The following is a 12,613-nucleotide window of genomic DNA, read 5'->3' on the forward strand; positions in this document are numbered from 1 at the left end:
AATTACAAATTGTGAATGAGACTCCTTTCTTTACTGGCAGGCAGCGTTTCCCAGTGCTCAGGAAATGCAAACAAATCTTGTGCCGCAATTGACTCTCGCCTTCCTCCCACCCCCGAAACCTCTCTCTACTTCTCTCTCCTCACCCCCCTCCACCCCACCCCACACTCCCTGATTGCTGGTTTGAGTTTCCACTCAACCTACACACCGGGTTCCAAGGTTCCTTCTTCCTCACGATTGATGGTCTGACCTCAATGGCCTTTAGCTGCAGTCTTCTGCTGTTGGCTTTCCACCCTGGCAGCCAGCCAACTTTTCGATGGTAGCACAACATGGAGTAAACTTTGTTAAATGTAGCAGGGCCCCCACGTTCCCAGGATTCCTGGCTCTTTCCCCCTCGCAGACATGCCCCCCTGCTGCCTCACAGTCAAACTATAGGTCGTGTTATTTACTGATGTTTACTTGAATGTGCCTGAGCAGAAACTAAATGAAAACATAAGTAGGCTCGACTGTGATGCACTCATGGCTGTGATGTCATTTTCAACTCTAATGACTTGCCTGCAAAGATCTGTGGAACCTCATCAGCATATGTCAGTGCCTTCAGGAATGGAATAAGAAAAAGTAGTCATCTTGTAAAGAAAACAAAATTACCTTTTAAGTAATTGGTGTCATATTCACAATGAAAATAGATTTTCTGCACATTCATTTCAATGGACTTCCTTTTAGGATTTGAAAAAAACACAACATTAAGGAAAGAATTAAAACCTCTTAATATTTGTACAAGGATCCACAGGACTGATGCTCAGTGTCGTGAACATAAGAAAATGTCTAGAATGGGCAAAACTCATCCTAATGTTTAAATTCGCCTTTCAAACTATCTCAGGTGTCCTGAGATCAATTAGTACATGAATGAATCAAAGAAGTTGACTTAATTTTAGTTTTTCACTCTTTTTCTTTTTTTAATGGATAAGCTAACTTCATCGCTGCTTTTAGCTTTTGGAAGTTGCGTATACACTTCTGCTTTCTAATGAATGTCCCTGCTGTATCAGATTTCTACTTTTGGACTATTGTGCATTCCTAATCATAATTGCTCCACCATTCATGGCCATACTTTCAGTTGCCTAGGTCCCAAGCTCTGGAATTCCCTCCCTATACATCTCTGCCTCTCTACCTTGCTTTCCTCCTTTAAGAAGCTTCTTAAAACCTAATGCTTGACCAAGCTTTTATTCATCTGGCCTAGTATCTCCTTACGTGGCAGTGTCATATTTTACTGTATAATCCCCCTGCGAAGCACCTTGGGATGTTTCATTACGTTAAAGGTGTTATATAAATAATAGTTGTTGTTTTTAACCTGATTGGGATAGGAGGTGTTAGTTATTGAGAATAGAAAATGTTAAATGTGGTCCTTCCCCCACATCCCTTAGCTTCATGAGTGTATTATTGAGTCATACAGAAGGCCCCAAGTCCCTGAGTTGAATAAACTGATCTTAGCAAATTGACTATGAATTGGTGTCTGTGGTGCCATTTTGAGGAAGGAATTCATACATGGGATGTGGGCTTCGCTGGCTGGGCCAGCATTTATTGCCCATCCCTAATTGCCCTTGAGAAGGTGGTGGTGAGCTGCCTTCTTGAACTGCAGCAGTCCATGTGATGTAGGAAGGGAGTTCCAGGATTTTGACCCAGCGACAGTGAAGGAACGGCGCTATATTTCCAAGTCAGGGATGGTGAGTGACTTGGAGGGGAGCTTCCAGGTGGTGGTGTTCCCGTCTGTCTGCTGCCCTTGTCCTTCTAGATGGTAGTGGTCGTGGGTTTGGAAGGTGCTGTCGAAGGAGCCTTGGTGAATTCCTGCAGTGCAACTTGTAGATGGTACGCACTGCTGCTACTGTGAGTCGGTGGTGGAGTGAGTGAATGTTTGTGGATGTGGTGCCAATCAAGTGGGCTGCTTTGCCCTGGACGGTGTCAAGCTTCTTGAGTGTTGTGGGAGCTGCACTCATCCAGGCAAATGGGGAGTATTCCATCACACTCCTGACTTGTGCCTTGTAGATGCTGGACAGGCTTTGGGGAGTTGGGAGGTGGGTTACTCATCACACGACTCCTAGCCTCTGACCTGCTCTTATAGCCACAGTATTTATATGGTTAGTCCAGTTCCGTTTTTGGTCAACGGTAACCCCCAGGATGTTGATAGTGGGAGATTCAGTGATGGTAATGCCATTGAACATCAGTGGACGATGGTTGGATTCTCTCTTGTTGGAAATGATCATGGCCTGACACTTGTGCGGCGCGAATGTTAGTTATCACTTGTCAGCCCAAGCCTGGATATTGCCTGGGTCTTGCTGCATTTGGACATGGACTACTTCAGTAACTGAGGCGTCGCAAATGGTTCTGAACAGTGTGCAATCATCAGCGAACATCCCCACTTCTGACCTTATGATGGAAGGAAGGTCACTGATGAAGCAGCTGAAGATGGTTGGGCCCAGGACACAACCCTGAGGAACTCCTGCAGTGATGTTCTGGAGCAGAGATGACTAACCTCCAACAACAACAACCATCTGCCTTTGTGCTAGGTATGACTCCAACCAGCGGAGAGTTTTCCCCCTGATTCCCATTGACTCCAGTTTTGCAAGGGCTCCTTAATGCTACACTCTGTCAAATGCTGCCTTGATGTCAAGGGCAGTCACTCTCACCTCACCTCGGGAGTTCAGCTCTTTTGTCCATGTTTGAATCACTGGCTGTAATGAGGGCAGGAGCTGAGTGGCCCTGGCGGAACCCAAACTGGGCGTCAGTGAGCAGGTTATTGCGAAGCAAGTGCCGCTTGATAGCACTGTTGATGACCCCTTCGATGACTTCACTGATGGAGAGTAGAATGATGGGGCGGTAATTGGCCGGGTTGGATTTGTCCTGCTTTTTGTGTACAGGACATACCTGGGCAATTTTCCACATAGCCGAGTAGATGCCAGTTTTGTAGCTGTACTGGAACAGCTTGGCAAGGGGCACAGCAAGTTCTGGAGCACAAGTCTTCAGTACTTTTCCCGGAATATTGTCAGGGCCCAAAACCTTTGCAGTATCCAATGCCTTCAGCCGTTTCTTGGCATCACGTGAAGTGAATCAAATTGGCTGAAGACTGGCATCTGTGATGCTGGGGACTTCCAGAGGAGGACGAGATGGATCATCCTAATGGGCACTTATGGCTGAAGGTTGTGGCAAATGCTTCAGCCTTATCTTTTGCACTGATGTGCTGGGCTCCTCCATCATTGAGGATGGGGATATTTGTGGAGCCTCCTCCTCCAGTGAGTTGTTTAATTTTCCACCACCATTCACGACTGGATGTGGCAGGACTGCAGAGCTTAGATCTGATCCGTTGATTGTGGGATCACTTGGCTCTGTCTGTCACTTGCTACTTATGCTGTTTGGCAGTCCTGTGTTATGGCTTCACCAGGTTGACACCTCATTTTTAGGTATGCCAGTTGCTGCTCCTGGCATGCCCTCCTGCATCCTTCATTGAACCAGGGTTGATCCCCTGGCTTGATGGTCATGGTAGAGTGGGGAATATGCCAGGCCATGAGATTACACATTGTGTTCGAGTACAATTCTGCTGATGCCCAGTCTTGAGTTGCTAGATCCGTTCGAAATCTATCCCATTTAGCACGGTGATAGTGCCACACAACATGATGGAGGGTATCCTTAATGTGAAGATGAGACTTCATCTCCACAATGACAGTATCAGTAGGAGTGACCACCGCACAGTCTTGGACAGATGCATCTGCGGCAGGCAGGTTGGTGAGAATGAGGTCAAGTATGTTTTTTCCTCTTGTTGGTTCCCTCACCACCTGCAGACCCAGTCTAGCAGCGATATCATTTAGGACTCAGCCAGTAGTGGTGCTACTGAGCCCCTCTTGACGATGGACATTGAAGTCCGTCACCCAGAATACATTCTGCACCCTTGCCATCCTCAGTGCTTCCTCCAAGTGGTGTTCAACATGGAGCACTGATTCATCAGCTGAGGGAGGGCGGTACATGGTAATCAGCAGGAGGTTTTCTTGCCCATGTTTGACCTGATGCCATGAGACATCGTGGGGTCCAGAGTCAATTTGACGGCTCCCAGGGCAACTCACTCCCGACTTTATACCACTGTGTGGTCACCTCTGCTGTCGTTTCTGGTGCCTAGGTTGATGCCAGGTGGTCCATCCAGTTTCATTCCTTTTTTGTAACTTTGTAGCAGTTTGTTACAACTGAGTGGCTTGCTAGGCCATTTCAGAGGGCATTTTAAGAGTCACCCACATTGCTGTGGGTCTGGAGTCATGTGTAGGCCAGACCAAGTAAGGATGACAGATTTCCTTCCCTAAAGGGTATTAATGAACCAGATGGGTTTTTACAACAATCGACAATGGTAACAATGGTTTCATGGTCATTATTAGACTTTTAATTCCAGATTTTTATTGAGTTCAAATTCCACCATCTGCCATGGCGGGATTCAAACCTGAGCGCCCAGAGCATTACCCTCGGTCTCTGGATCACTAGTCCAGCAACAACAACACTACTACGCCATTGCCTCCCCTAATTTCTGATTGCTGATAAGTAATACTTGATCTCGGGTTAAGTAAAGCCAAGATCAGATACGTCTGTGACGCAATATAATTAAATCGTATGTGGGACCTCGCTGTCTAGATTAGTACATAACAAATGGGCAACATTGGTGAGATATGAGAAGTATAATCAAGATTATGAAGGAAATTGATAAATGAATGCAGGTAAATTTTTGATTACGCTGAAAGATTCAACTATCGAGGTAGAAGACGAGAGCAAGAGACATAGTCATGAGGAATTTTTCCACAATATAGGTATTTGTTATGACCCCCAGCTGAGGTTACCCCTGGACAAGCCTGATCCCAGGGTGGAACCCAGCTTGATAGATCCTGAATTTTATTTGTTTGTTTAGATACATGGAGAGTAGCTACTGAACAGAGTCACAGGAGTCAGCTGATGAACTTTTAACAAAAGAATAAAACATTTATTAAATAAGAAAAGATGAACTACAATACTCCTTTACCCACAACTATACCTTCAACAGATATGTGCAGATTTGTAAGGATAACGCAAGTTACAAAAGCTATCTTATACTTTAATGTCCACAGTAAGTACACAGTCCATGTAATTCAATAGACACCCTGCGGTCAGACACACTACACTTTGATACCAAGTGACAGGTGCCACCTCAACCAGATGCTATGCATTTCTCCCCTACTCCCCCCAGACACTTGTCACATTGTGAGCCAACCAGTCTCGCTTCACTCCGTCTTTCACTTGAGGGTTCCCAATCTCCACTCTTCAAGAACTCACCTTGGAATCTTCTCCCAAACCGACGCTTTCTCTCAGACGCCTTCCGCAAGGGTTTACCTCCACGGTTTTGAACTTTCCTTCCGATGTTCTTCTCCCCTGGGTCACATGCATTCAAGCTGTCTTCCACACACTCTCTCACCAACACAGTCAAAAACAGTACCATTACTGCTTCACATGCCCATTGCAAAGAGTTACAGACATTCAGTTGTCTCTTTGGACCTTCTTGCCTCTTGCAAGCTGTTCTCACTTTAAATTTGCTTTCTGCAGCTTTTGTCTCTTTAAATCTGAAGCTTGAAGCCTTTCTCTCCACCTCTCAGCTCTTACCTTCACTTAACAGGACTTTTCCCACATTCATGTCTTTCCTTTAACTAGAAGATCTTCTTGGGGCTTTCTCTTCTTCAGAAGACTCCCCTGGATTTTTGGGGTCTTTTCTTTAATTTGAGACTTGCTATCTGTCCCTTCTAGGCTACTTCTGCTTCACAGCTATCTTCAAACTAACAACTCCAGCAGCTTCCAAATCAAAACTGCTGTTTCTCTTCCTCTGTGTGTGTGTCTGTGGGAGGGACCTGCTTCTCTGGCCCCCTGTTGCTTGGCAACAGTGCAGTTCTTCTACCCTCATTAGAAATGCAAGCACCCTTTTAAAGTGAAACTAAAACTCCATTTAATCTTTCTTAACACACCGGTACAGAAATACAAATCAAACTTAAGCTTTAAAGCTAAAACTAATTCCTAACACTCAAAAAAACACAAATATAACTTAATTAAACTATCTCTATTTCCTAACATATTAAATATGCTTGCAGGAAAGGCTAGGCATTTGAAATTGGTTTTTGTTCCCACTGTAGTAGCTATCGAAGGATAACTGCTTGAGTGCACTTGTCAACGTTTCATGAGAATAGTTCTGGCCCTGGCCATGATGCATTATGTGAAAGCAGTTAAGACTCATATTAATCACAGTCTTTTGGAAGAGTTACTCAAGGGGATCATAAGCAGCTATCTGAGCAAGGTTTAGAAAGATGAAAAGATGGAGAAGGGGAGAAAAATGTTTTTCTTTCTTTCTTCATTTATGGGATGAGGGTGTCGTTGACTAGGCCAACATTTATTGCCCATCCCTGACAGTCCTTGAGAAGGCGGCGGTAAGCTGCTTCTTGAACCACTGCAGTCCATGTGGTGTAGGTGTACCCACAGTGCTGTTAGAGAGGGAGCTTCAGGATTTTGACCCAGCAACAGTGAAGGAATGGCGATACATTTCCAAGTCAGGATGATGAGTGGCTTGGAGGGGTACTTCCAGGTGGTGGCTTTCCTATGTGTGTGTTCCCTTGTCCTTCGAGATGATAGCGGTCGTGGGTTTGGAAGCTGCTGTCTAACAAGACTTGGCGAGTTCCTGCAGCGAGTTCTTGTAGATGGTACACGCTCCTGCTACTGTGCATCGGTGGTGGAGAGAGTGAATGTTTGTGGATGGGGTGCCAATCAAGTGGGCTGCTTTGTCCTGAATGGTGTCAGGCTTGAGTATTGTTGGAGCTGCACTCATCCAGGCAAGTGGAGAGTATTCCATCACACTCCTGACTTGTGCCGTGTAGATTGTGGACAGGCTTTGGGGAGTCAGGAGGTGAGTTACTCAGCACAGGATTCCTAGCCTCTGACCTGCTCTTATAACCACAGTATTTATATGGTTGGTCCAGTTCAGTTTTTGATCAATGGTAACCCCCAGGATGTTGATTTAAAAAAAAATACATTTCTATATTTCAGTCTACTGTTGGTGCTGAAGGTTTGGGTCAGAAATAACCAAGGTTTATATATACCTACACCCCAGCTCTGAAGGAGTTTGAGTGTATTTATGGCAGAAACTTCATTGAGATAGCCTTTACTTCTTTCGCTCATATTATTTATGTGGCTGGTCCAGTTCAGTTTCTGGTCAACGGCAACTCCCAGGATGTTGATGGTGGGGATTCAACAATGGTAATGTTAAGGGGAGATGGTTGGATTCTGAATGGCCTATTCCTGTTCCTGTGTAGGAACATTTCGATTCAAATTCATTTTCTTGGTAGCAAAAGGACAGTCTTCATTTTCTGTCGAATTCCCCTCCACTTTTAAAAAAAATTATATATTTTGAATGGAAAGCAGCATTCTATTCTGTATACTTGATTTTCTCCCAGTCTACAAATTATTTCTCTTTGCTCCTGTAATCTATGTCATGTGCAGAAAGTACTTATTTCAACCTATTGCATGATGTGTCATATTGTTTCTAATAATAGGGGTGAGAGCTACCTTGTGTACACTGCGCCACTTCTAATCCTATAGGAAGTATTATAGCAATGTTGTAGAGCCCGAGTATGATATTAACATTTACGCCTTTGCCATTCTCTCCCTTTCCTCTTTCCTTTATCTTTCCCCCTACGAGCCCACTCCTTTCTCCCTCCCTTCTGGCCTCTCTTTTCTTCTCCCCTCCCCTCCCCTCCCATTTGTTGGCATTACATTTCAGGGACAGGATTTTGCCCTTGGCGAGGGTGCTTGGTGGGAGCGGTCAGGAAGCCGACCCCCGCCCGCAATCGACCTCTCACCGCAATTTCACAAGGGTGGGCCAATTGAGGCCCACCCAGCATAGAATGCGAACGGCAGCGCTGCCTGTGCGGGCGGGGGTAGGAGGGAGAGCCGGGCCTAGCGCACAGTTCATGCATGCGCAAAAAAGAGCGCTTCAATCTCCCTGAGGCACAGAGCTGGGACATGTTTTTAATTCAAAAATAAAGTTTTTATTTAATGTTTATTTGCTTTAGGAAACCTCATCCTGCTCCTGGATGAGGTCTCCTAAAAAATGTAACTGCCACTTGGGCTTTTTGCCTGCCCGCCAACCATTAGGTTGGATGGGCAGCATAAATTTAAATTTAATTATATTGTTAATGGCCTTACTAGGCCTTTTAATTATCAGCGGGCGTTCAGCCAATTCCGGTGCATGCCTGCCGATTGAAATATTGCAAGACTGCGTGATGATATTGAGATGCACGCCTGATGTCATCGCGCGCCATTTTCGCCCGCTAGCCGTGCGTAATATTCTGCCCCAGGTGTTGTTATTCTGCCCACTGACACATTTTGCTCAAATAATTCTGTAATTAATTGATTTACTTCCTCTTGTTGTCTCTGCCACCACTAATTTGGGGTAATTTACAATTTTGACCAATTTGTATTAAGCTTCTGAATCCAAACAGTTGCTGTTAATCAGAAACAGTGCCACCCCCAGCACTGATCTCTAGCTCATCATACTTAGTACTTCTCCATCACCCTACCTCTCTCCTCTAAGAAACGCCCTTCCCTGTTGTCACACACTTCCCATTCTCTCTCTCGTCTACAAATGCTCACTCCTTCCTTGTGCTTTCTCATTAAATCACCTGATTGTCCTCATTCCTGCCTCTCCTCGCTTTTTCGCTCCCTTATCCTCTCTTACTATCTCCTACATTCATCCTTTTGCTGTCGTTCTTTTGAAGCCACCCCCTACCCTCCTCACCACCACTTTCTCCATGTTTTGCCTTGTTCACAGATCTTGATCCTTTTCTCCCTATCCCTTTATCAGTGGATTTTCAGGCTCAGCTCTCTTTTTTTCTCACTGGCTCAGGACTTTGTTTGAGGAGCTGTTTCTAATTCTGTTTATCTTCTAGTTCCTTTTTGTTCTCCCCCTCTGTTGTGTACATATATACAATCAAGATATAAATCAAGTCTTATGAATGTAATTTAAAGCATCTGTATGTGCACAAATCTATTTTGAGAGTTCTGACTAAACTATAATTATGGTTAAATCAGTTACACTTTTTTTTGTTCCGTTTCCTCATGTAATTTTGTTTTCCTTTCAAACGATCATAGGTGCTGCTGTTTCTTCAAGCGGAGAAAAAGGAAAACTATTCAACGTCACAAATGACTCTGGAAATCGTCTGATCATGGAGAGTTACTTACTTGTTCATCTGCTGTCTCATCATAAACAAGAAACCAATCATCTCTGCAGTGACAACAGACTTTTATCAAAGGACTTTTTCCTCATGTTTTTGCCCAGTGATTTGGGTGGTTGTCTTATGTGGGTATTTTGTTTTTATTTCATCAGTCTTCATCTTGAAACTATGCTTCATCAGAAATTTGTGTGTTCATATTTTGAGGTTGAAAGAGGGACCTCTTGTCAGGGTAATGTATGAAACAAAAACTGTTCACTTGACTTCAACCAAATCAAGCTGCGATTTTAAAAAGAAAGGGTTGATTTGTTCCAGCATGTGGAAGGCAGGAATATTGAATAGTGCTTGGTGGTTATAACCTCAGAACAGTTGCAAGTCAAGAATGAATTTTGTCTACACCGGAGCTGCTTTGAATAGATCTGTAGTAATTGCATAGCCAGGTATTTTGTCTGCAAACTGGAGGACCCAAGACATCATTGTCACTGTCCTGAGAAATGAAGAAACTTGAGAAAAAAAACATAAAACAAATTCTGAATTGTACATTCACCCTTCATTTGTCTTAGTTGAAGACATCCGCACAGAATTTTCAGTATTAAATTTTATGCTATCTTTATCTGTCTTTTGGAAGTCACGGTCTAGAGGTACTGTGGAAGGAAGGGATTGATTCAGTGGGTGGTAATTCATGGCTGTTGCACTATTACAGTATATACAACATGAGACAGCTGTAAACATTCATGTGTACAAACAATACTTGCTTTTTTACTCCTAATGGAGAAGCAGTGTAGTAGAAAGGGCAGCATGTGCTTATTATCTGATATTATGACATGTTTGTAAAATGTAAACTGTGCTTCCTGATGTATTGTTTGGACAGATTAATGCTGAATGTTCTGAGAGTTATTAGAATGAAGGAGGTGAGAGGGTGTTCTGATCATGCCTTGAAGTGTACTATGTGGTAAGACATGGAGCAAAGCTGTGATGGTGGATAATGAGAGAAGTGCATCTTGAAGAAATTAATTAGGCCTAAAATGATTTTAGGCAAGTCCTGGCTAACTTCAACGCATTCTGCACTGCCAGGCAACTTGGATGCACTGTATCTAATCCATAAAGTAACCCTTTGATGAAAGCTAAAATAAGAATGTGAAAGAAATAGGCCAGATAATATTGCCTTTTGCATTTAATAGCTGTGGTACCCAAACTGTGCAGTTGTATGTGAAACATTCCTTTCTTATCGTAATCACAGCTGTTCAAAGACTTCATGCTGGAGATGGGTCAGGTACTTTCCCAATAAACCCTTGAAGTGCCTGCATTTTGAACAGACCAGCTGTTCTATAAAATATCTCATTCTGTTTTCCATCCTCTGCTCAACAGTTTGTTTCCACAGATGTTTAAATTCAATGTTGTGCAGTGTTTATCCACTGTTTTATACACTGTTTTTAGTTTCAATCTTGCGCTGGATATTCTTGACTTTTTTTTTGATCAGCAATGTTGAGTTCTGGATTATGTCTGATGCAATGTATTAAGTTCAAATAATATGTTGCATGCAAATTTCTTCACGTTTGGATTAGAAAGACTGGAACACAAGGCAGAATATTTTAACATGAAACTGCAAATCATAATGGCAGGGAACCACTACTATGTCTGCAGTATTTGACCAAATCCTTTTTTCTTCAATTACATAATGTGTGTAAATAAGTACAGTGTTATTTCTGTACCTCCATAAATTTGAACATCACTTTCGATTTACTTTAATTGCTAGTATTTTTTTGCCTGTACAGTGTGTACAACATGAAGTTGTCACAAATAGCAAAGAAAGTGTGTTGTATATTAATGTAATTATGGACTGTAATCTTTACAAATGAATCAATCACCTTTCGTTCGCTGCAACGAAGACCAGTGCATCCACACAAGCTTATTGGCAAGATTTCTAGTGCTACATTTTACGCCTGGGAAGAAGTTTATTTCTGGCGATACTACAAGCTGGTTGTGGTTGGAAAATGCAACTGTGTTCAGTTTAGGCCAACAATTTTACGCAGCCACCGCTTTTCTGTCAATACTAATAAAGTGAACTCTGCCTGACTGTACAAGTGATGTAATACATCCCTGTTTCCCAATATGTAACTGAAAAAAATAAAAGTAGTTTTTTTTAAAATTAGTCTACAATGTTGTTCATCCCAACACGTAACTATTGTTCTGTCTGACCATGTGTGTCAGAAGCTCAAAAATTTTTATTGTTTTTTGATTCCATATACAGGTACGTGTTCAGAATTGACTAAATTCAATTGACTATAATTTGTTAATACCTTCCTTCCTGTTTTTATGATTGACTGAAATATTAGTTAAATGAACAACAGCATTCTTTTAAAATTAATTTGTTCTGAATGTGAACTGTCTTATAAAAATTAATACATGTACGATATGTTGTATTTTTTGAAAGCCAAACTATAAAAATCACTGAACAGATGCTGTTCTGCACAAGCAAAATAATATATGATATTGTTTAGTGTGATATATTGTCATCAGAAGTAGTAAATTTAAAAACAAAACTTTAGAAAACAAACTTTTAGGACATTATTGGGGTTTAGGGAAGGTTAAGTGAGAAGCAACTAAAAAATGAAATTTTAAATACTACTTTAAATTGTGTGAAGGGAATGAACCAGAAAAACAACAAATCAGAGACCAAGTGGCTACAAAATGTGGCAGAATTAAATTTAAAGGCTAAGGGGGATTTTTTTTAGAAGGTGCAATGAAAAATCACAGTGCTTAACGTTGACAAGGTACCGGGACCCGATGAGATACACCCAAGGATATCGAAGGAAGTGAGAGTAGAAATTGCCAGGGGCACTGGCCATACATAATCTTTTAGTCTTCCCTAAACTCGGGAGGTGCCAGAGGACTGGAGAATTGCGAACATTACGCCCTTGTTCAGAAAAAGTTGTACAGTTAATCCCGGCAATTACAGACCAGTCAGTTTAGTTTTGGTGGTAGGAAGCTTCTAGAAACAATTATTCAGGATGGAATTAATAGTCACATGGAAAAATGTGGGTTGATTAGGAAAGCCCAGCATAGATTTCTTAAGGGAAGCTCGTGTTTAACTAACTTGCTGGAGTGTTTTGAAGAGGTAACAGAGGGTTGATGAAGATAATGCTGTTGATGTGGTGTACATGGACTTGCAAAAGGCATTCTATACAGTGCTGCACAACAGACTTGCGAGAAAAGTTATAGATCATGGAATAAAAGGGACAGTAGCAACTCAGATACAAAATTTGCTGAGTGACAGGAAACAGCAAGCAATGGTTAATTGATATTTTTCGGGCTGGAGGAAGGTTTGTCGTGGAGTTCCCCAGGGGTTG

At 42.5% G+C, this 12,613-nt stretch overlaps 1 protein-coding gene across 2 annotated transcripts in view; it reads left to right on the forward strand.

The window, feature by feature from the left end:
- The window catches only part of LOC144695841 (casein kinase I), a 296,518-nt gene extending 285,106 nt beyond the window's left edge, over positions 1-11,412 (forward strand). Inside the window, exon 13 of one of the 2 annotated variants that reach the window (XM_078566880.1) lies at positions 9,184-11,412. In XM_078566880.1, coding sequence (XP_078423006.1) covers positions 9,184-9,238 — 55 coding nt within the window. In that variant the 3' untranslated portion in view covers positions 9,239-11,412. The remainder of the gene's footprint in view (positions 1-9,183) is intronic. The other variant, XM_078566871.1, reaches the window with a different exon arrangement.
- Positions 11,413-12,613: the final 1,201 nt, after the last annotated feature.

The sequence above is a fragment of the Cetorhinus maximus genome, chromosome 2 (assembly GCF_964194155.1).
Source record: "Cetorhinus maximus chromosome 2, sCetMax3.hap1.1, whole genome shotgun sequence".
In the NCBI taxonomy this organism is placed as follows: domain Eukaryota; kingdom Metazoa; phylum Chordata; class Chondrichthyes; order Lamniformes; family Cetorhinidae; genus Cetorhinus; species Cetorhinus maximus.